We start from the raw sequence: 25,169 nt of genomic DNA on the forward strand, positions 1-25,169 counted from the left end.
TTAATTAGTTTTTAATTGGTTTTTAACAGCGTGTTCGATTACCGTAATAGCCAGTTAAAGCACTTAACTTAGGCGCCTTCCAAATGGCACCATTTTGAGAATCCAGGCTTTAAGCACTATTCTATAAATGAACATGTATTATAAGTGTGTTTTCACATGGATCTGTTTTGGCACCTTGCTTCTTTTAGAATCATTGTTCCCTCTAAACTGTGTGGGAGTCTTCCAGCTATAGTCTTGCCAGCGGAGGGTGCTGTTTCACTATCAAATTTTCAAAAGGGAAGGACAGGCAAGCTCGTTAAGATTCCAGGGAACCCGCCTGTCCCTAGCAATTGAAGCACCACTCCCCACTGGCTGCAAAGCAGTTGGAGGACTCCCACTCAGCTTAGAGGGAACAGTGGTTAGAACAGGGGTGGGCAAACTTTTTGATTCTTGGGTCACAATGGGTTCTTAAATTTTCCAGAGGGGCCGGGCGACTAGGAAGCGGGGGTGTCTGATGCACCATAGAATGATGATGGTAAGAGAAAGGGCTAAGGCAGAAAGAAAGAAAGAACCCTCCCCCCACACACACACAAAAAAAGGGCAGACTGTTGTCTCTGGCTTCTGCTTTCATCTTCTTTTCACTCTCTTCCTTCCAGCATCTGCCCTCTCTGTCTCTTCAATCCAGCATCTGCCCTTTCCATCCAGTCTGCCCTCTCCCCCTTCCATATGGTATTTGCCTTCTTTCTATGCCCCTCTCCCCTTTCCATCCAGCTTGCGCCCCTCTCTCCTTTTTACATGATTCATTCCAGCTTCACTGCTGTCTTCATTTTTATCTCTCCTACACTAGATCTAGCATCTTTGTCCCTCTTTCCTTATTTCTCTGTTGACCCCCTTCCCACCATCAATCTCTCTCTACTTTCTCATTCCTCTGTATCTCCCCTTTCCGTCATCTGAGCTTTCCATTCCATTCTGACCCCTTCCCCTCCTCTAATCTCCCTGCCAGCTGTTTCCTTCCTTTTTTTCCTCCTTCCCTGACTCGGAGGGACGGGTCTTGCAGATCTCTGTACCTTTCGTTTGCATGGGATGCAGTCAGGAGTCCTGGAGGTTGTTCCTTTCCCTTTTTTTTCTCCTTCTGGTAGCCTCTAGAGTTCAGCCCACAGGCAGCCGCCCGCAAACTTGGGATAATGCCAAAGAACGGCAGTGCCAAGTCGCGATCGCCACCCTCCTCTTCCTTTAAGGATTATAGCCTCCAGGTAAAAGCCCTTTCGATCAAAGTGTCGGCCATTCCTTGGGTGGTGGTCCCTTTCTGCTCAGGCAGCGCTGGGCTTTCCTGCCCAGATCTCAATCCCCTTTCTCTTTCTACACGCACTTGTGGACTTTTTGCAAGCTTCCCTCCTGACCCAGCCACTCCTCCCGCGAAACCTTTTTTTACTTGGGCTGCGGAGATCGGAGGTGCAACAGAAAGGCTGGCACGGCTTGCATTTTATTTTTGAGGAACACGCTGAAAGGGACTCAGAAGGGACATAAATCACTGCAATTAGCCCTGGGGCTGAGATCCTCCCAAATGACGCTGCCTACGCTCCTGCCGCACATTCCTCCGCTTAGGTCAAAAATGTCACTTTACATCTCAGCACAGCCGTGCACCGCTTCTGGCGCCTTTCCTCTCGGCAGCGGATCCCCTTGTTCTCAGCGGTTGTGACACTGTACCGGCTCGGCGGGCCGAATTAAAAAGCTAAATGGCCCGTAGGCCGTAGTTTACCCATGTCTGGGTTATAACGTATTTCTGCAACAAAAATTCAGTGCAGAAGTAGCACTTAACATTCATTGCCATATATAGAACTTTCCCCTCAAAGTATAAACAATGTTTTCAGAGCAAAGAAGTCATTATATAGCCACTTTACTACTTCAGATTCCTTACTGCTCTGGAATAGAAGCTGGAGGCTGCAAACTGCTATTATCACTCTATGCAGCCGTAAGACAAACATAGGGCTGAGCCCTATCACCTGCTTATTTTAGACAAAGGAAATCTGGAAATAGCAACAAGTATGCTCAACCACAGGGTAGAACTTCCTTGCTGTTGTTGAGAGACTTCCTTCCTAACCTTAAGCAGTCAATTTTTTCCTTCCAGTCAATTACATAAAGTTTTAGCTGTCCAGGTGTGTTTATGTGTTTACATTTATTAAAACTTATTATAGCGCTAATTCTGGCCAGCAGATCATAGTGAATTTCCTTTCAGTTGAAGGAGACTCGACTCCTGTGAATCTATATCATGGAAGTATCTCCCCTCTCCCAACTTTATTCCAAAGTATATATACTGAGATCTTTAAGTCTGTCCTCATATGTTTTATAATGAAGACCACTGACCATTTTAATAGCCACTCTCTAGACCAACTCCATTCTGCTTATCTCTTTCTGAAGGTCTCCAGAACTGCATATAATATTCTAAATGAGGTCTCCTGTACCCTTTTCTCACCAGAGTTTTATACAGAGGCATCATCACTTCCTTTTTCCTACTGGCCATTACTCTCCCTATGCACCCAAACATCCTTCTGGCTTTGACCATCACCTAAACAAGTACTTTTGCCTCAGGTTTTTACAGCCCAACATAGCATTAAATCTTAGCTGTCAATTTCTAGGCCTTTCTAAAACCTTCACTAGATCCCTCCTCGTGTTATGTACATCATTGTGTTATGTACACCTGTTCCTAAAATACCTACAAAACTGACCCACTCACCCATTGACCCTCTATAATTTATTCCTCCTATGTCCTATTAATCACTTTCTCCTCAACAATGAATCTCCTGTCCTATTAACTCTCTTTCTTTACCCCTCTTAAGTTCAATTAATTTTGTACCTCGCTTAAACTTTGTAAACCGCATAGAACTTAATGGTATTGCGGTATATAAACTGTTATTATTGTTATCATCCAGAGTGTCTACCTTATAGCAGATTTTGGTATCTTCCACAGAGAGGCAAACCTTACCAAATAGCCTTTTATCAGTATCACAAAAATGTTAAAAAGAATCAGACCAAGAACTGATCCTTGCAGCACACCATTGGTGACATCCCTCCATTTATTAGTACCTTCTGTCACCTTCCACTCAACCAGTTCCTAATCCAATCCGTCGTTTTAAAGTCCATACCAAGGGCACTCCGTTTATTTATAAATCATCTATGTGGAACTGTGTCAAAAGCTTTGCTAAAATCTAAGTACACCACATCTAGAACTCCCCCTCGATCCAACTCTCTGGTCACCTAGTCAAAGAAATTAATCAGATTTGTCTAACAAGATCTATTTCTAGTAAAATCATGCTGCCTCAGGTCTTGCAATGTATTTGACTCCAGAAACTTTACTATTGTCTGTTTTAGAAGCATTTTCATTCATGTATTCACAACAAAGGTCAGACTAACTTGGGATGGATGCTCTTACAGACACTGATCTAAGAGAGATTCATTCTAGTATTGGCCTTACGCAGGGGCAACTGAGGTAGCCACACAGGGCCCTGCACTCCTAGTTGCCCCAACCTAGCATATACCCTGTCTAGGGTTACCAGACATCCAGGAAAACCCAGACATATCCTCTTTTTAGAGGATTGTCCGGGTTCCCGGACGGACTTTCTAAAACCTGCCAGTTTGTCCGGGTTTTGGAAAGCCCTTAGCACTGGCTGCATCTGGAGGGCCTTCAACAAGCATGCTGTAGATGATGTCACACACATGCTGGAGGCCCTCCAGACGCGGCCTGGAGGTTGTGAAAAAAAGAAAGGAGGCTTTTGGGGGCAGGGCTGGAGGCAAAAAAGGGTGTGGCTGGGGGGTGGAACAGGCCATTATTAAATATGATAACCCTAAACTCCCCCCCCCCCAACACACACTTCTTAAAACAGTGTTTCTTTGAGGAGAGCTCAGGGCAACAATTTGCATAGGCTATTTATTGCCGACCTCAGAGCCTGCTCGGTGCTGCATCCTGCCCTACATCCCACTAACTTCTGATGTAACTTTCTGCTTCCGAGAGTATGGGATGCAGACTCCAGGGTTGGCGGCAGATGGCTAATGTGAATCGCTGCTATTGCCCTGAGCCCTCTATAGAGAAACACTGTTTTAAGGGTGGCAGTAGCAGGTTCAGAGATAAGAGGAACATACTGGACAACTGGGGGAGCCTAGCCAAACTGGTCTGCACAGGGTCCTGCAATTGGCAAGGCTGGCTCTGGCAAAGTCTCTAAACTGGGACATTTTTCTGCCTCCAGGGCTTGTAGCTAAACTACCATCTGCTATATGCTGATGACATCACTGTACCGGTTTTCATATTTATTTTTTTATTTATTTTATTCAATTTTCTATACCGTTCTCACAGGAGAGCTCAGAATGGTTTACATGAGTTTATTCAGGTACTCAAGCATTTTTCCCTATCTGTCCCAGCAGGCTCACAATCTACATAAAAACATATGAATTGCTGCTGCTGGGTCAGACCAGTGGTCCATCCTACCCAGCAGTCCGCTCACGTGGCGGCCCCAAGGTCAAGACCAGTGCTCCAAATGAGTTCAGTCTCACCAGTTTAGCATGAACTTGTCCAACTTTGTCTTGAAACCCTGGAGGGTGTTTTCCCCTATAACAGACTCCAGAAGAGCGTTCCAGTTTTCTACCACTCTCTGGGTGAAGAAGAATTTCCTTACGTTTGTATGGAATCTATCCCCTTTCAACTTTGGAGAGTGTCATCTCATTCTCCCTACCTTGGAGAGGGTGAACAGTATGTCTTTCTCTACTAAGTCTATTCCCTTCAGTATTTTGAATGTTTGGATCATGTCCCCTCACAGTCTCCTCTTTTCAAGGGAGAAGAGGCCCAGTTTCTCTCATTTCTCGCTGTACGGCAACTCCTCCAGCCCCTTAACCATTTTAGTCGCCCTTCTCTGGACCCTTTCGAGTAGTACCATATCCTTCTTCATGTACGGTACCATGGCCCGGTACAGCGGCATGATAACCTTCACGGATCTGTTCATGATCCCCTTCTTGATCATTCCTAGCATTCTGTTCGCCCTTTTCGCCGCCGTAGCACATTGTGCAGATGGCTTCATGAACTTGTCGATCAGAACTCCCAAGTCCCTTTCTTGGGAGGTCTCTCCAAGTACCACCCCGAACATCCTCTATTTGTGCATGAGATTTTTGTTCCCGACATGCATCACTTTGCACTTATCCACATTTCTGGACAATTCTTTTTGCTACATTTAAAACCAAATAGATAAGGGGACCTGAACAAAAAATTACCCAGAAATTGTTCCTTTGTCTTTAACAATATCCAAATCTCCTTCACAACTGTAACATTATACAGCATTAACAATGAAAGCAGAAAGGGAATATTAAGAAGAGGAAAGAAGGCTAGGAGTTAGCCTTGAATGAATAAGGCAGCTACACTCTCTGTTATCTGCTTTTAGCTCTGGCCTTCAACAGGACTTGCTCACGCCCAAGAGAAGACCAACTATCAGGGTAAATCAAATAGTAAAGGCAAAATACATTTCAAAGCTTTAAAAGAAGTAACTGTGAGCAATTGACCATATCACTTTTCCACATAGTTTCCATGCAAGATGACGCATTTGTTGTATCATTTAACTGGCTTCTGCATTCAAGTTTCAAGTTTATTATAAATTTGATTAATCGCTTGAACAAAATTCTAAGCGATGTACACATCAATAAAATTACAAAATTTTAGGGGATAACAAAACAAACGAAAAACCAAACCTTGCAGAACATATTGAAGACTAATCTTACAATCATATTTAAAACAAGAGGAGAGAGTGGGAAAAGAAATACAAATTGTTGATAGTAGATAAGACAATTATGGGAAAAGACAATAGGAAGGGAGAGAACAATGTGCTACAGGGAAGTTATAGAATGGACTTGAAATGAGACTCCTAGACAAGCTTTCTAATTATCAAATGCATCCTGAAAAAAAAAGCTTTATAATTTGCTCTTAAATTTATCCAAATTGTGTTCTTCCCTTAAATAAATAGGGAGGGAATTCCATGTTTGAGGGGCTGTGACAGAAAAAATGACTTGCCGTCGTGTGTTAATAATTTTAAGAAAGAGAATAACTAATAAATGTTGTTCATTGGACCTCAATAATCTAGTTGAGGTATCAGGAATCAGTAATTTATGAATAAAAACCGGAGTTTTGTATAGCAAAGATTTGAAAGTAAGCAGACTTAATTTATACATTATACGGTGCGCGACTGGGAGCCAGTACGCATTCTTGCAGAGAAGTTTCCAAGTTTCCAAGTTTTATTAGTGCTTGATAAATCGCTTATTAAATACCTAAGCGATGTACAATTCAGGTAAAATATAAATACAAATACGTTGACCTTTAAATTAATAAAAACAAAAAACAAAAAAACATACTGGGTTAATACACATAAAACAAGCGGGTAGAGGGGAAAAGTTACAATATATTTGTAGAGGAAAATATACATTTAAGGGAAAAAATAACTCAGGGAAGGGAAAAAAGCGAAATTAAGGGATATCAAGCCTAGCGTTAATAAAACAAAATTTATAAATCTAAGATTCATATGTTAAAAGCTTCCTTAAAAAAATAGGTTTTTAAAGCTCTTTTAAAAGAAATGAGGTCCTTTATGTCTCTAATGTACTGAGGTATAGAGTTCTATAAGGTAGGGGCGATAATTGAAAACATGTCTAGTCTTCTAGTACCAATAATTTTTAAAGATGGAACTGTTAACAAATTTTTTGATGCTGATCTAAGGTTCCGTGAAGCGTTATAAGGAATGAGCAGTCTAGTGATGAACTGAGGTTCATTGTAGTTCAAAGATTTAAAAACTAGCAGTAATATTTTATACGGGATTCGATGAGCAATAGGAAGCCAGTGGGAGTCTATCAACAGAGGGGTGACATGGTCAAATTTTTTTGCTTTATAAATTAGTTTGATTGCAGTGTTTTGAATGATTTGCAGCCTCCTTTTTTCTTTTTGCGGTATATTGAAAAAAAGGGAATTGCAGTAATCGATTTTGGAAATAATCAACGAATGGATCAATATATTTAAAGACTTAGGTTTAAGAAACTTGGATATAGAACGAATCATACGTAATTTAAAGAAGCATGATTTAACGGTGTTCCCTATGTTCTCGTGAAATGAAAGCTTGTCATCCATGATAATACCTAAAATTTTTAATGAGGAAACAGAATCTAAAGGAATATTGTCTAGGACAAAGGCAGTATCCAGTGAAATGTCCTTTTTCAGCTGCTCCCGAAGCCAGGTGAGCACTGCTTCCTTTACTTCATCGTGCTTTGCCTTTTGCTCTCCAGGTCGCAGTGATGCACCCGTGTCTCGTCACCAGTAACAATTCTCTCCAGAATACCATCTCAGGAACTGGGTCGCAACTAGAGGTCTGCACGGGAATGGGGATCGCGGGAATCCCACGGTTCCCATGGAGGTCCCACGGGAATCCTCCCCCTAACCCACGTGACTCCCACGGGACCCCCCTCTAGCCAACGGGACTCCCATGGGGATGGAAGGCTTTGGAAGCAGGGTTCATCCATATAATATAATGGACACGTCAGCCTTAGTAAAAGAGGGGGTTTATAAGTTAATTACCTGAACAGAAAACAAAAAAAGGGTTCCACCAAAGAGATTCCACAAGGAAAACAGCAGCGCAAACACAAAAGAAACTGGAATTGATGATCCTGTCAGAAGTAATTGCTGCTTTTTATGGAAACGGGCGGGGATGGAGATAATTCCTTGGGGGGATGGGTGGGGACGGAGAGGATCCTGACGGGGACAGGTAGGGACAGAGAGGATCCTAGCGGGGACGGGCGGGAATGGGTGGGATTTCTGTCCCCGTGTAACTCTCTAGTCGCAACCCCACATGCTGTTGCTTGTGCAGATCAGTAAGCTGTTTGGGAACCCATCGTGCAGACTTTTCTATATTCCAAGTCATCATGCATTATGGCAAACGCAGATCCATAGCTGATAGCCAAATTTGTAGCCAATTAAGACACAGTTATCTGTCAGTCTTCTCTAATCAAGGCATCTACCCTGTCAATATGCTCTTGTGTGCGCAATGTTGATGGGTGACCTTTATCGGTTACACTTGTTTTTCCCGCTTTAAACCAATGACCTTCATCGGTTACACTTGTTCTTCCCACTTTAAACCTTTTTATCCACTTATAAACTTTCGTTAATCCATGGTGCTATGTCCATACTGAGTCAATATCCATTGGTGAATTTCCACAGGTTTTACTCCCTCTGCCCAAAGAAAGTGCACTACTGCGCGTTGTTCTTCGATGGTGCAATCTTGCAATGGAGCATCCATGTTTCTGACTTTATGGCTGCCACATGACTAAAGGTCAATAACTGCACTGTGCGTGGACGAACTAGCCCACAGGTAATATGCGAGTACAGATGTTGCATTTCACTAGCTCTGTTCCTGTTATCGCGTAATTTAACAATTGCCTTTCATTTTTGATTCACCCTCGTATAATGAGCGTAGAAAGCTGATGGCCCTATTTAGTCTTAAATAAGAGTTAATGAACTGGAACAAAGTGCAAAGCCTCAACCTCACATCCTTCTTAGACAGACCAGCAACGAGACACCTGATCTGTCATCAAACATCTTCAATGATCAAGACTCAGTGCTAAACTAGACAAGAATCTTAGCATGGAAGGACTGAACACTAACCATTTGGAGACTGCTTGTTTGGGAAATAATTCAACACTATACTAAATAAGAAAGGCTTGGTCAGAAAGGACAAATGACATAGAAAAAGTTTAAGCTCTTTGATGTTGCAAAGAAACCAGACAAAGTTGGACAAGTTCCTGCTAAACTGGAACGTACGCAGGTGAGGCTGGACTTATTTAAGAGCACTAGTCTTTGACCTGAGGGCCGCCATGTGAGCGGACTGCTGGGCAGGATGGACCACCGGTCTGACCCAGCAGCGGCGATTCTTCTTGGATTGAATAGTACGGCACTTCGTAAGGAGAGTCCTAAAACCCTACTGTACCCAAGATTAAAATGTTGTCTAGGGATGAGTCAAGAGCAGGACACAGAAACATAATAAAACACTGACTTAAAACGATGTAATTACTACATAACAATAAGCAGACAAGACCAAGAGCATGTTTCTGGTTTTATTGTATTATCTCAATATGATTAACCTGTAAGCCAGGACTTCCTCTTATTTGTGACTGTAATGAGAAATGGATACATTTGTCTTGAAAGTCAGTGAATGACAGAAGACCAAAAGGCATTGCAAACTTCAAGAAAAAAAAAATCAAAAGCAGGACTGAAGTGGGAGCTAGAATGCACTTAAAGAAATAAGAAAAGTAATTCATGGTCAACCAGTGTTTGTTCAATTCAGGGAAACTCCTAGAGGTACACAAGGGCTTCACATCCATGGTGATATCCTAAACAAAGGTCCACGATTGGTTCTCAATCTCTATAAACCACATGACACATGCAGGTAAAGATGGTTCTGTCAGACAGGAAATGACACAAACACAATTGTCTCACGCAACCAGTTTCTTCTGAAGTATTAGTAGTCACTAGAGCAAGGATCCCAGGACATAGACCCAATGCTAATACTGAGTGACAGGAGGATGCCTAAAGGAAGGAGAAACATTCAAAAGTGTGTGACATATGGATCTTTCTCTTACTAGTACTGGAGCAAGAAAATTACTAGAAACTAGATTAGGTTCATGGTTCTTATCTGACATCAGAGTCTCTCGTCAATAATCAGCAGGAAGCAGTCAGTGAGCTTTTTTTTTTTAAAAAAAAAATAAAACTAAATAAATCTAGGGCCATGATAGCATGTGCTGACTGGCAGATCATATGTGGGTCCTGGACGATATTCAGCTGGGACACACATAAGGCACTAAGTTAAGGCCTAGGCTGAATATCTGCCAAGACCTGCATAAGGGGAAGCAGGTTCTCCCACCTCTCAGATTTTGATACCCTGTGGATCCTCCTTTAAGATTGTTGGTGGTATAAAGATCTAATAGGTAAGAACGATGGCCACCTACTCCTGCTCCTCATGGTTCTGGCCTTAAAAATGGGTGAAATGGTCTCTAGAGACATTCTCGCAGTACTGCAAGGTTGCATCTAGTGGTTGCTGTGGCCATTTTGAGGCTGGAGCCACAAGAGGCAGGAGCAGGTGGGCATCACTTCTAATTTTTGGACTCTTATACCACCAATTATCTTAAAGGTAGGCCCGATGGAACTACAGGAGGGGAGGGTAGATAGACGGAGGAGAAATAGAATTTGAGGGATCAGGATGGAGAAGGGACCAGAGAACCCCTTAAGCCATACCCAGAAGTTATCCAGACACTGGCTGATATTCACTGCTGGCACCCAGACAGCTAACTGAGCAAAGATAGGATCGCTTTTTATGTGGTCCTGTCTAACCACAGAATATTGTTGTTGTCCGAATAAGTGCTCACCACATAATGCCCCTCTCCTCCCAGATTTAAGATGGGCAGTTAGAGCTGATATTCAGTGGCATGTGCAGATGGCCCTCACCGGTGCTTTAACCAGGTAGGAGCCCCTCCCATTCGATTAAATTGTTCAAATATCAGCCCCATCTGTTTATTTATTTATTTTACAAATTTATATCCTGCATTATCTAAAAATCTAAGCAGATTACAAAAAAAATAATACCCAATAAAAGCATCATAAAACAACCAACCAAAGAGAACAAATAAAAAATAACAGGTCTGAGTGTCTGCTTCACAGGATCCTCCTCGATTCACTTAATTTACTTCCACTTTGCACCTATGGCATTGGTCACTATTATCACATTTTTTTAGTTCACTATCACATTTTCACATTTCACCCCTCCCCCCCCCCGGGACTACTGAAGAAGGCTTTTTGCCAAAACATGGAACCATGTAGGGTCCATATCACACAACATGTCAGTTATTCATGAAGTGGAGGTTTTGTACTTTAATTTGACTAGTCATAATAAACGCCTCATCAAGATCATTATATTCCACAGTCTGTTCTTCTTTTGTGCTTTGGACTTCCGTTCTTTGACTGTGGAACATCTGGGCCTTTGCTTTGTTTGCTTGAGTTCTGAACAAGATCGCCTATCATTACCTCTACTCAGTTCCAGCTTAGACTCTACTGTTATCCTAGTCGGAAAAACTGCCTTTACACCTATCCTATATAATAAAACCCTAGCCGCGCATGCGCACTTGCCTGCGTGCTTCTGTGATCTCTGATCTGTGATCAGTAGGTCCGTGGCAAGCAGGAGTGCGGATACGGCGGCCAGACAACTCGGAGAAACAGCACAGCCGCCGACTCCCCCCTCCCGCCCTCACTCACTGCCCAAACCACCGTCGCCAAACCCTTTTCCTTCTGGCCGGCTCACCCGCCTTTAAATTAAGAGAAAAGCGCTGCACCGTGCTAACACTGGCCTCGCCGTCTTCTGTCCACTGTGGCCCGCCCTCTCTGACTACTTCCTGTTTCCGCTAGGGTTGGCCGCTGTGGATAGAATATGCCGAAGCCAGCAGTAGCGCGGTGCAGCGCTTTTCTATTAATTTCAACGCGGCGGCTGGGAAGGGGCGGCGGAAAATGCTGATGCTGCACAGGGAAGGCCGGGAAATACTGATGCTTCACAGGCAAGTGTGTGTGTGATGGGGAAATGCTGCTTCTGCACAGGGAAGGCCGGGATATGCTGCTGCTGCACAGGGAAGTGTGTGTGTGAGGGGGGGGGAAATGCTGCTTCTGCACAGGGAAGGCCGGGATATGCTGCTGCTGCACAGGGAAGTGTGTGTGTGAGGGGGGGGGGGAAATGCTGCTTCTGCATAGGGAAGGCCGGGAAATGCTGCTGCTGCACAGGGTACTGTGTGTGAGTGGGGGCGGGACTGCGGGAAGGGAAGGGGGGTAAGGGAAATGCTACTGCTGCACAGGGAAGTGGTGTGGGGGGAGGGAATGCTGCTGTACAGGGAAGTAGGGGGGGGAAATGCTGCTGCACAGGGACATGGAGGGAGAGGGAATGCTGCTGTGGCTGCTGCACAGGGAAGTGGGGGGGAAAGAAAGACAGACAGCTAGCACCCGTTAATGTAACGGGCTAAAATACTAGTTTAAGAATAATGAGTGGGGAAAAAAAGGGAAACATCATGAAAGGAGTCTGTCACAGGGGAAAACACCCTCCAGCAGGGCAGGATTAATTTGTTGAGAGCCCCTAGGCACACAAGTCCACTGGGCCCCCTGCCCCACCCCCTGTCCCACCGAACCCCGCCTCCTATCCCACCCAACCCCACCCTTTTCTTCTATTTATACCTCCCCCTCCATTATCTGGCATTTTCTCTCCTCTCCCTCTTTCCCCCTGGTCTGGCATCTGTCTCCTTCCCTTGCTTCCCCCTCCATGGTCTGGTATCTGTTTTCCTTCCCCTCCCTCCCATGGTCTTGGCATCTCTCTTCTCCTCTCCCTTTCTTGGTCTTGCTTCTCCCTCCTTCCATCACTCCCCTCAATTGGGTGCATCAGTATTTCTCTCTCCCCCAGCCCCCATTGGGTACATCAGCATTTCTCTCTTCCCCCTCCCCCGACTGCTTGGTAAGGTCAGCTTCCCTTTTACGTAATTAAAACAATAAGGAGGGCTACAACATAAACATGTTAAAAACAACAATATAAAACAAATAAAATCATATAGGCAAAATCCAAGTCAATTTATGGGGATGTTGTAAGAAAAAAAAATCCTCTTTTAATTACACCAAGGTATAGAACAAATGCATGCCTTAAAGTAGTTTGAAAAGTACATATTAGCAAGGTCTCATTCTCATTCAGCATCAGTCACTTCAGTTCACATCAGTTCACTTCTACTATCGTCCTCCTTGAGCCGCCTCCCTCCCAAAGGCCAGTGGCCGGCAGTGACAAAGACCTGCTCCTCACCTGCAGGCTTTCTCTCAGCAGGAACCTCCCCGCATCAGCGCAGCCTGGGCCTAAAAGCAGAGCATTCTCTTCAGCCACCTCTTACTTTGCTCTGAGCCCAGTGGGCCTGTGCAGAGCTGAGGCCCTCAGGCAGCCATAGGGAAGGCTCACCACCCCAGCCAGCTGCCCCGACTCCGTTCCCGTTCGCAGCCCAACATCCAGCAGCCTTCCTACAGTTTATCACTGGCCTGGCTTGGTTGGCTGGTTTGGTTTTTTTACCTGGCCGCGCCATTTCCTGCACCCGGCGGCAAGTTGCGCTACACGTGCCTAGGTAACGCTGCTCTGAAGTCGCGGTTACGGGAGAAAAAGCAGCAAGAGAGTGGGAGGGAGGGAAGCTGACCCAAACCTTCTTCCCGACGTCACTGACGTCGGAGAGGAAGTTCCGGGCCAGCCAGGCAGCAATTGGCTGGCCCTGAACTGCCTCTCCAAAGTCGGAAGAAGATTTGTGGGTCGGCTCCTGGATCTTCCCTTAGTTGTAGAGGGCGGCGGCGGCCCGGAGGGGCAGGCTTCAGCGCTGGAGGGAGGGAGGGAGGCAGGCAGATGCTGCGTCAGAGGGGAAGCTTTGGGCTCAGCACTGCTTGCAAAAGAACGGTTGCTGTTGGGGGGGCCTGATGCTGCCGATCATAGTTTCTCGGGGGGGGGCGATGTCGATCTTAGTTTCTCAGGGGGGGGCCCGACGCTGATTTTAGTTTCTCAGGGGTCCGTCGCCGTTTTTAAAAAATGCTGAGTTGTCTGTTACTTGTTTCTTCAGTGGGCCCCCCTGACAAGTTCGGGCCCTAGGCATGTGCCTCTTGTGCCTATTCATTAATCCGTCCCTGCCCTCCAGGGAATCAAGACAAAGTTAGACAAGTTCCTGCTGAACAGGGACATACGCTGGTAGGGCTGGTCTCAGTTAGGGCACTGGTCTTTGACCAAAGGGCTGCTGCGTGAGCAGATTGCTGGGCAGCAGCATTTCTCATGTTCTTAGGTTACAACTGGAATAAAATGTTAAACAAATAAGAATAGTCATATTGGATGAGATTAATAGTTCATGTAGCCATAGGCAGAAGCACTAAGCGACATTTCACAATGAAAGTGAGAAAAATATCTCCAGTGTAGTTGTTCCACTGCTTCTTATATACAAAGATGTCTGTCCTAAGCCTCAGGAAAGAATGCATACACCACCAGAGCTTCACCTTTCTATTTGTCTAAGAGAGGGTTGACATGGGCTACTTGTGGATGGGGAGAGGAAGGTATCTGGCACAGGAAGGCTTTCCTCAGTGCAGAGGTTAGAAAATAAATACTCTCACTTTAACTCCATTGACTCGAGGGCCACCTCAGCTGAAATAAGAGAATCCACAGGGAGCGGAAATTAAAAGCCAGAATAGAAAATGCTTACAGAGGCACAGTAAGTCTTTAAATAGGCTATTAGCTTGATCAAGTGTCTCTAGTAAATTTTAATTTGTCAATATCATTTAGACTCTGTCGTTTATTTACAGCCTGTCCAATAACAATAAAAACATCAGCAGCTCATGCTTTTAACTGCTATAGCATAGTGACTGCTTCAAGAGCAAACTAGATGCATATCTCCTTAAGAGAGGCATATAAGGATATGGTGGACTATAAATTAAGCCAGGTGTACACCTGGCAGGGCCTCCGCGTGTGCGGATCGCCGGACTTGATGGGCCGAAGGTCTGATCCGGAGAAGGCAGTTCTTATGTTCTTATGTTCCCTCTACATGCTTGTTAAATGAATTTTTAACATCTATGTTTGCCCATAGCAAAGTCAGAATTCTGTCACAGACAAAGGCATCAGAACTCTGGCACAATGGGTCGCACAGTGGCTACCAAAGATAGATCAGTGCTAGGGGAAAGTGAGTTCCAATCCCTTACAGGAAGACCATGCTCCCAAGAGAGGGACTCTTCATCTCTAGGGGATCCTAAGCACAGTTTTAAATGGCAAAAAAAAGTTCATTAGAATTACAGCCTGGTGTCAAGGGATAGTAGAACTATGGCAGGAAACACAAAAGGAGACAAACTAGGGGATGCACTAAACTTAACGAGCATCACTGAACCGGTTTGACCAGCTTTGCGATCGATCGGATTTCTCGACCCGATGCACACAACTGCTGGCCGTGTGTTTCTCCGAGTGATCCCTCATTCTCCAATCTGAGCATGCAAATAAGGGGATTAGTATTGAAATGCTATGCAAACTAGGCAAGCAGTAAATGCACAAAATAGCTTCTGCCAGCAAAAGAAATAGTGATTGGTGAAGACCAGTCGCTCACAATCCTTGCCAACTCTTCAGCCCGGTATTAAAGTTATACTATAAAACCAATAAGAAAAAAGCGGTAAAGAGAAACAGGACGGAAAAGTATAAATGCTGCCTCGCTGTTGGACAGCACTTTTACATCAGCGCTATCCAACAGTTTTCAATAGTTCCTTCTAATATCACTTTTGAACAGCTCTGTCGAACAGCTATTTCAAACAGCTCCCAAAAGAAGAGAAATCTCTACTTATATTGCATTTTACGACAACAATGTTTTGTGGCCGATGCATTCAACGCGTACCGATGGCATGTGCATATGATGCACACAAATAAATCACACCTAAGACTGATGTACAACAGGTACACGTGTACACTGCAGCATGAACCAACAGGAATATTCTGTGAATGCGTTTAAATCGCTCTCTCAGCGATCGATTGCATGAGATTAGGGCAAGCCTCTGCTCAAATCATTTGCATGTCAACTCGGTTGTGCATCAATTGCTCGTCCACAATCGGTCAACAGCGATCCAGTCGGCATTAGTGATTATCTTTACTGCATCCATGCCAAAGTTTTTTCCCAACTCCACGGGGTCTGTCGCCATACCACTCTGTCCCTATCCCTGACCACGCAAGCTCTGTCTTCATCTATACCAGCCTCCAGCACTTTAAAATCATAAGTGTTCAAGGCTTGTGCAGATGAGGACAGAGCTCACAGGGATGGGACAGGGATAGGGTTTGTGGAAATGGAGACAGACCCTGCAGGGATAAGGACAAACATTGTCCCTGTGTCATTCTCTGGAACAAGTAATGCCAGGTGACTGAGCTGTTGCAGTTCCAGATACAGTGAGTGATCTGGTGTCACAGAGGACAGAGGAGAAAAGGCATCTACATCAGCTCTGCCAAATATCTCTCTAGGCAATTCTATAACTAGGAACTTGTAATTAGTTACCCCTTTGAGCAAGTATATGTGCATAACCAAAAAAGGTTTGGGCAAGTTCCTGGAGGAAAAGTCCACACTCTGCTATTGAGAAAGACGTGGGGGGAAGCCACTACTTGCCTTGGGGTCTGTTGTGTTGAATGTTGCTACTATTTGGGTTTCTGCCAGGTACTCGTGACCTGGATTGACCACTGTTGGAAACAGGATACTGGGCTACATGCATAGGCACAAAAGCTGCACCCTAGACCCCACCCAAACTCTGCCCAAGCTCTGCCTCAGATCCCATCCAAGCTCCACAGAACACAAATACCAAATACATAATAGCTGGCTATAAATGATAAATATAAACTAAACCAAAATCCCAAAAAGCCACACCTTCCATGTAGTACAACACCAAAGAAATAGAAAGATCCATTTCCTCCTATTCTGTGTAAAATATAAAGATCACACATGCCAAGGAGTGCAATTAGGGCAACTGCCCCCTGGCTACAGAGAGCCCTAAGCCTGCTGGAAACTGAAGATGGCATGGGATTTTAGGGTCACCTCCCAAATTTCTACTCTGGGCCCTAGCACTGGTAGGATAAACATTTAAATTCTCATATATTCTAATCACAAAATAGAAAATAAAATTATTTATCTACCTTTTGTTGCCTGATCATTTTATTTTTCAAGTCATGTTGGTCCCAGGCTCTGGTTTCTGTTTCCCTCTGCCTTCTCTTAACTCGCTCACCAGGGTCTCCTGCTCATTTGATATTTCTTCTTTCTCTTTGCTTACCATCCATCTTCTATCTTTGTGTACCTATACTTCCCTTTTCAGCATCATCTCCCTGCATTTATCAGCACTACTCAATATCCCTATACCCCTCAAGTCCAACATCTCTCTTCTATGTTCTTACTCTCTCACATATCTAGCACTTTCCATTGTGTTCATATACCCCCCTGTCAGGCACTGGCTCTCTGTGTCCATGTATCATTCCCATGCAGCATCTCCCTTTGTGTCCCTATCCCTATTCTCCTCTCCATGCCCATTATTTCCCTTGTATTTCTGTATACCTCCCTGTGTGTCTCCCTCTCTCTGCTGTGTGTTCAGTATTTCATTCCTTTATCCCCTTAGTATGGCATCTCTCTTTGCCTTCTCTTCAGCCCACCCAAAAGGTCCATCACCTCTCTAACTTCCCTCCAGCAGCCCCCTTCCATAGGTGCAGAACATCTCCCCCTTCCCTCCAGCTCCCCCTCCTGCAGGTCCTGCAGCTCTCTCCCTTTCCTCTAGCTCTAGCCCCCCTCTTGTGTCCTTCGCTCCATCTTCATCCTCCCCTCCTGTGCCCTTCTCTCCACCTCTAGCCCCCCTCCTGTACCCTTTCCTCCAGCCCCACATCTGTATCCTTTCCTCCAGCTCCAACCCCCTCCTGTGCCCTTTCCTCAAGCTCCAGCCCCCCTCTTGTGCCCTTCCCTCTAACTCCAGCCTTTCTTCCTGTGCCCTTTCCTCAAGCTCCAGCCCCCATCCTGTGCCCTTCCCTCCAGTCCCCCTCCTGTGCCCTTTCCTCTAGGCCCAGCCCTCTGCTGTGCCCTTTCCTCCAGCTCCAGTCCCCCTCATGTGCCCTTCCAACTCCAGTCTCCCCTCCTGTACCCTTCCCTCCAGTCCCATCCCCAGCTCATCTATGCTTTGCCTTACATTCCCTCCTCCTTCCCCTCAGGTCCAACTGCTCCAGCCTGCCTGCCTCCCTCCCTCCCTCCCTGCTGCTGGCATTTCCCTTCTAGGGGAGTGAGCCAATCCCTATACAGGCCTCCTCAATTGTACTCATGGCCTTCTCTCTGCTTATGATGCAACTTCCTCTTAGCACAAAGATATAAAGAAGGGCCCAACAGAAGGAAGACCACAGTACCATCGAGCAGGCCTGTGTAGGGATCAGCTCGTTCTCCTAGAAGGGATGTGACAGCAGAGAGGGAGGGAGGTGAGGTAATCACAAGAGCAAGACTTTTTAACTCTCCCACAGGACAGTAATGAGAATGGTTCCCGCAGCAGCCAATTTTTTGGGGGGAAAGGGCAGGGCCTTTTCCTTTCCAACACCTATAGCTACATGGACCATTAGTCTGATCCAGTATGACTATTCTTATGTTTTAAAGGCTGGGTGGTTTTGGTTTTTTTCTCCTTTTTTTGCCTTTCTATTCTTATGTTTTTAACATTTTATTTCAATTGTAACCTAGGCCTCCTTTCGTGATGTTTCCCTTTTTTCCCCTACTCATTATTAACTAGGTGTAAATCTAATCTAATCTGGTATTTCTGAGTCACGCTATACCTAAACAAGTTCAAGGTGACTGTTTTTATTTGTGGTATTAATTCTTCCCAGCTTAAGAGACTACAAATATTCCAAATACTGCTGTTCTCCTGTCTTACGCTAAATCAGGAGTGTCCAACCTTTTGGCTTCCCTGGGCCGCATTGGCCGAAAAAAATGTTTCTGGGGCCGTGCAAACACTGCAGCAAGACAGAGGAGGGAGCCGACAAGACGGTAAACACCCAGGGGCAGCAGAGGAAAACACTGCATCGCCCTCGACCAGGGCCGCATGCGGCCCTCAGGCTGCAGGTTGGACACCCCTGCGCTAAATGATTCAAATGGGTTATCCTCCTCCGCATACGTCGCCATTAGCTTCCCAATGAATTCAGTATTCAACACAAAATTCTAATGATCTAGAGATGGGACTAACTAGTGAGATAATTAAATTTGCTGATGACACAAAGTTGTTAAGTCGCAAGAGGATTATGAAAAATTGCCAGAGCACCTTGCAAGACTGAGCATCAAAGTATCAGGTGACGTTTAATGTGAGCAAGTGCAAAGGGATGAATGAGGGAAAGAGGAACCCAAACTACAGATGAGTTCTATGTTAGGAGTCACTGCCCAAGAAAAGGATCTAGGTGTCATCGTGGAGGATACAATGAAACCCTCAACTCAGTGTGTGGCGGTGGCTAAGAAAGCAAATAGATTGTTCGAAATTATCAGGAAAGGAATAGAAAACAAATATGAAAATGTTATAATGCCCTTGTATCGCTCTATGGCACTGCTGCACCTTGAATATTGCATACAATTCTTGTCATTGTATCTCAAAAAGATTTAGCAGAATTAGAAAAGATACAGAGAAGGATGACAAAAATGCTAAAAGGGATGGGACGACTTCTCTCTGTGGAAAGGCTAAAGCAGCGTAGGCTCTTCAGTTTGGAGAAGAAATGGTTCAGGAAAGATATGATAAAGGTCTATAAAATACTGAGTGGAGTGGAAAGGGTACATGTGAATCACTTGTTTACTCTTTCCAAAAATACTAGGACTAGGGGGCATGCGATGAAACTACTAAGTAAGAGACTTAAAACAAACCAGATAAAATATTTCTTCACTCAACATATAATTAAATTCTCCCTTAGCCAATATTGTAATTCCTTTCTTTTTCTAATTAATAAGGTGTAAACCACTCTGCTGATATATTAAAAGGCGAAACAACAAGAAACCAAGAAATATAGCTAAAATATATGGCTCAATAATGCAATTGGTTGCTTCCCAGCAGCAGTGTTTTCAGTTGGGTTTGTTGCACATCCCATAACAGGAATGAACCTCACTTGTAAGCCAGAGTATGTCGGGTACAATCTCAAATCTCTCAAACGTATTTCCGCATGTCCTAACACTTGCACAGTGCCCAAGTCAGCTTCCTTCTGAGGTTCATGGGGTATAATTAGGGTTTCTATTTTAAGGTGTTTTTAAACTATAAATTTAGGAGTTTGTTTTCCATTTAATTAAAGGTTCTTCGAGGATAGAAAAGTTGATGTTTACTAGCATTTTCAATGCATGGGTACTTTGTCTAGTTAAATCAAATATGCTTCTTTTGTATAGCAGAGGAGTAAACAGCATGGATACCCCCCCCCCAAAAAAAAAAAAAAGTGGATCATCCAAGGCAGGCCAGGAGAAGGATTCATAGGGGAAGTCGTGTTTGTCTGGGGATTCTCCAAGAAACATCTTTTTTTTATGCATCAACAGTGTTTTCTCAACGTCTGTCTGTTAAAATCAAAAATCAGAGCTCCTCTGAATTATACATACAGGCAACAAATCAATATGCACTTGGAAGTTCCTTATAATCAGACAATTGGTGCCAAATGCTATTAAGACTAGTTCTGTATGAAGCCAGGATTAAAGAACATGGCAAGTATAATCCAGCATCCAAATCTTCCTTACTGCTAATCCTGGACAAGGCTTTAATTGCCAGGTAGGAGAAATAGTTGAATTGCTGCTGTAGAATCATTCTGTTTCTCCTTTCTTTCCAGTTTTTTCTGTCCTTTTTTTATTGTAATTCTTTTCGGTTTTCTCATTTTATTGTAATCCACCCTGATGGTTGCGCAAAGGACGGTATATAAACTTTTAATAAACATATTTAATCCCTTACTCTCCCCCAAGCAGCTGGGACAGTGGAGCCTCACTCATTCGTCTACTTCCAGTTAAGCTGGGGTGCACAAGTTCACTCCTCAAGGGCAGCGAACAAGCTAGGATTTCAGGAAATCCCTAATGAACATGTATGAGATAAATTTGCTTACAATAAAGAAAGCATGAACATAACAACATAAGAATTGCCGCTTCTGGGTCAGACCAGTGGTCCATCATGCCCAGCAGTCCGCTCACGCGGCGGCCCTCTGGTCAAAGACCAGCGCCCTAACTGAGACTAGCCATACCAGCGCACGTTCTTGTTCAGCAGGAACTTGTCTAATTTTGTCTTGAATCTGGAAGAGCGTTCCAGTTTTCTACCACTCTCTCGGTGAAGAAGAACTTCCTTACATTCGTACGGAATCTATCCCCTTTCAACTTTAGAGAGTGCCCTCTCATTCTCCCTACCTTGGAGAGGGTGAACAACCTGTCCTTATCTACTAAGTCTATCCCTTTCAGTACTTTGAATATTTCGATCATGTCCCCTCTCAATCTCCTCTGTTCGAGGGAGAAGAGGCCCAGTTTCTCTAATCTTACGCTGTACGGCAGCTCCTCCAACCCCTTAACCATCTTGGTCGCTATTCTCTGGACCCTTTCTATCTCCATTGTATGCATATTTATCTCATGCATATTCATTATGGATATCCTGAAAACCTGACTTGTTTAATGGCAATTTAACACTGAACCTGTTCATCCCTAAATTATTAGCTCTGATAGCTCACTCCCCCTTCCCCCATTTCAGCATCATCCATGTGCACTGGTTCCAGTGACTTCATTAGAGCATCAGATCTCCCCATTTGCCCAACCTCTGAAAGGATCTTAACATATCTGCACTTGTATGTTAAATTAAGGATTTTTTTTTCTCAGTCCCTTTACTACTGGTGGTCTCTCTTCTCCACTACTTGCATTCTCCATATGTGCAGTCATCCTCCACCACTGTTCCATCTAAGCTGAACAAGAATCCTTCACATGTCCTGTCAATAGGGGGTGCTGTCACATTTTCTATAGCGAGGGACAGGCGAACTCTGCAGGACTCTATGGAACCTACCTTTGCCTAGCAACTGAAAGCACAATATTAAAGCACCACCTCCCACTGGCGGCAATGCGGTTGGAGGACAACAGCTCAACATAGAGGGAACAGTGCCTCCTCCCCAACCCGAGGTTCATTTAAAGTTTGTGATGTTTTCAGTAATAGCCTAGCAGTTAGTAGGACGCCAAGAACTCCCAAGGCCTTGAATGTTTAAACTACACTTTTATATCTAGTAATTATTTTCTTGGCCTCCTCCAGAGATGGAAGAAAAAGGGGTATGACACCCGTTCAAGTAGATTATTCAGAGCAAACACCGGCACCGGATATTTGAGTGTGATGTAACCACTAGGAGTTACCCAATTACTGCCAACGTACAGCGGTGGTACATATATTTCTGGTTAATTTAGGACAGCCTTTCTGCTGTCCCAGATTAACCGGAGAGCTATTTTGATACAACCCAGATAACTGTCAGCTTCACCCTGACTCTGCCCCCCCCCCCCCCCCAACTCCCATGGCACTAACTAAAGAGTGTTATAGTGTTCAGAACAGATACCCAGTGGCACTTCCAAATATCCGCTCTCAGTCTAATCGGTGTGGTTTTACTAGGTTCAAGTTTATTTCGTATTTAATATACCACCCATCAGCAGAGCCATCCAAGCGGTTCACAATCTAATCGGGCACTCTAAGTATTTTTCCTTATGTCTCCCAATGGGCTCACAATCTAACTGGGGCAATGGAAGGTTAAGTGACTTGCCCAGGGTCACAAGGAATGGTTCTCGATTTTGTTTAAGAGCACACGGATTTCAGTAGTAAGACCTGGAAATAGTCTCAGAATTGACTTGTAAATGTGTACTCACAGCCCCTGGACTGCTGAATGCAGCCAACACTCATAGGAAGCTCAAGGGTGAATAGGAGACCAGCTTAGAGCATATCTTGATAATACTAAAAATTGTCAGCTCTCCTTGTAGTTTCACTATTTATTACGAGAAAACCAGGGAAGAGAGATAAAATGTTGATATTGAGAGATTTATTTTAAGGGATAGCGAGTGGCTAGCTCTGTTAACATTAGCCAATAGCTTTTTAATAGGTTCTTAGTAGAATAAAAACTTTGAAACCATTGATTTAGAGGACTGACAAATCTCTTTAGCCTATGAGATAGTAGATCTGGCACTGACGGGTCTGGAGCTAGGGGACAAACGCAGCCCCTACCCTTCTATGTGATGATTAGACAGAAGCAACCCCTACAACGTTATGTGATGAGGATAGGAAAAAGCAGACCCGCGGTAGAGTGTGATGAGGGTGGGGACAAGAGCGACCCCTACAGTGCTGTGTGATAACTGACATTACAGAAACAACCCCCACAGTGCTGTGTGATGACGGGACAGAAATAGACCCACTATGTTGTGTGATGGTGGGACAACAGTGGCCCGTGCTGCGCTGTGTGTTGACTGGGCAAAAGCAGCTCCACAATGCTCTATGATGATGATAGGCAGTGGCATAGTAAGGGAGAGGGAGGTCAGCGCTGGGTGCCATCTTGGTGGGGGTACTGGCACCTATCCTCCTCTCTGCCCCCTACTCCTTCCCATCCCCCCACCCCTCGCCGCGCACATGTGCCCCTTTCCTTGTATCTCTAGAATTTTCCTGGCATGAGCAGTATCTCAAACTTGTTGCCCGCATCAGTGTCAGCTCTCTGTGACATCACTTCCAGGTCCCACGCCAGAAGGAGACCCAATACAACGCGGGCGGCAAGTTTGAGATACTCGCGTCAGGAAAATTAAAGAGGTACAGGGAAAGGGAAGGGGGACATGCATGCGGCAGAGGGGGGGGCAGAAAGGAGCAGGGGGTGGAAAAGAGGGCAGGGGAAGGGCGCCATTCACCCTCACCACACCACTGATGATAGGACAGAAGCAGTTCCAGTGTGTTTTACCATGATAATACAGAAGCAGCCCCATTTTGTTGTGTGCTCATGGAACAGAAGAATCCCCTGCAGCACTACATGATAAGGCTGCCATGACATTACCTATAAAGATCTGGTTTCGGACTGGGAGAGATTCGCTTACCTGCTGCCGTCTGCATGTAGCCAGCCAGGGTACAGAGCCGCCTCTCACAGAGTCCACTGGGGAGGAACACGATGACTACAGCCAGCAGGGAACTGAGTGCCAGCAAGGCACAGCCACCACAACACAGCACAGCACTAGTCTGGGAGAGAAGGGAGAATAAGGGAAAGAGCCATCAGCATGCTGCACGTTAGTTAACCCTAGAACAGTGCCTTACAATCAGAGGATAAAAACCTGCTCACTATTCCATCTTTACGAATTATAAATACTAGGCGAAACACACTTTTCTCCGTCACTGCTCCCCAAACCTGAAACCTACTACCAGCCCTGGTAAGGGAAGAAAGAACCCTCAAAGTTCAAATCAAAATTAAAAAGCTGCAGCCTTTAATTAATTTGCCTTTGGAGTCCACTCAATATTCCCACTCAACGCAGGCAAGCATTGATCAAATAAATGCCCCTCTATTTTATCCCTTCTCTGTTCTCTTTCCTATACCAAGTTGCAATTGCTCCCCCCATTTCCCTCTCGTCGAAAGTACGTCTGTGATTCCCCAAAATTGTTTGTCTCCCCCATTTTTACTTTTTATTGTTCATCGTTTTGTAATCTATGAAAAATGAGATTTTATCAAATCTCAAATAAACTTGAAGGACATAAACAACCACGCTTTACCATTGCCCTGCCTCAGCCATAGGCAACTGGTAGGATCTTATAGGTGGGTAACCACAGTAATGATGGCAAATAAAGGCCAGTACGGCCCATGCAGTCTGCTCAGAAAGGCAGCCATTGTTATATTTGTGACTCCATGCAGGTTACCCTCATCTCTGGTCTTCACTGGGTTGTAACTGATGTCCAATACAGACTACCCTACTCTATGGGATCCTTTTACTAAGGTGCACCAGTTTTTTAGCGCACGCAGGAAATTACTGCACGCTACGCTTCTAGAACTAATGCCAGCTCAATACTGACGTTAAGGTCTAGCGTGCATGGCAATGTAAAGCGTGCTATTCCGCGCGTTAAAGCCCTAACGCAGCTTAGTAAAAGAAGCCCTATATCTCTTTTTATTTTTTTCAAGTGTGAAAGTTATTTAAATTTTACTGTGAGTAGAAATGTTTAATACTTGTATTCTATCATCATGATATATATTGGGAACCTCTTTTTGAATTCTGTCACTATTTTTAGTCCCTGACTTCCCATGGAAGAACGTTCCAGGCATCCTCCTTCACCCTTTATGTGAAAAAGTATTTCCCGATGTTGCTTCTAAGTTTCCCTTCTTGCAGCTTTATTTCAGATCCTCTAGTTCTTTAGCCTATCATTTTTGGAAAAGGTCTACTGTATTTGTTTATGTATGTAAATGTCAGTGTTGAATCTCCCCTGTCCCCCCTCTCATCCTGGGAATACATATTCCAGTCTTCATGTCTCTTCTCATACATCTTCCGACACAGACCTCATAACATTTTGGTCACTTTCTACTGAATGGTTTTATTTTATTTATTTATTTATTAAAACTCTTGCTATACTGTAATTTCAGAAAGGGTCAAAG

At 44.5% G+C, this 25,169-nt stretch overlaps 1 protein-coding gene across 1 annotated transcript in view; it reads right to left on the reverse strand.

Moving 5' to 3' along the window:
- The window catches only part of LOC117349409 (transmembrane protein 211-like), a 253,462-nt gene that overhangs the window by 156,663 nt on the left and 71,630 nt on the right, over positions 1–25,169 (reverse strand). Inside the window, exon 2 of the mRNA XM_033922848.1 lies at positions 23,635–23,773. Coding sequence (XP_033778739.1) covers positions 23,635–23,773 — 139 coding nt within the window. The remainder of the gene's footprint in view (positions 1–23,634; positions 23,774–25,169) is intronic.

This window comes from Geotrypetes seraphini, chromosome 15, assembly GCF_902459505.1.
Source record: "Geotrypetes seraphini chromosome 15, aGeoSer1.1, whole genome shotgun sequence".
NCBI lineage: Eukaryota > Metazoa > Chordata > Amphibia > Gymnophiona > Dermophiidae > Geotrypetes > Geotrypetes seraphini.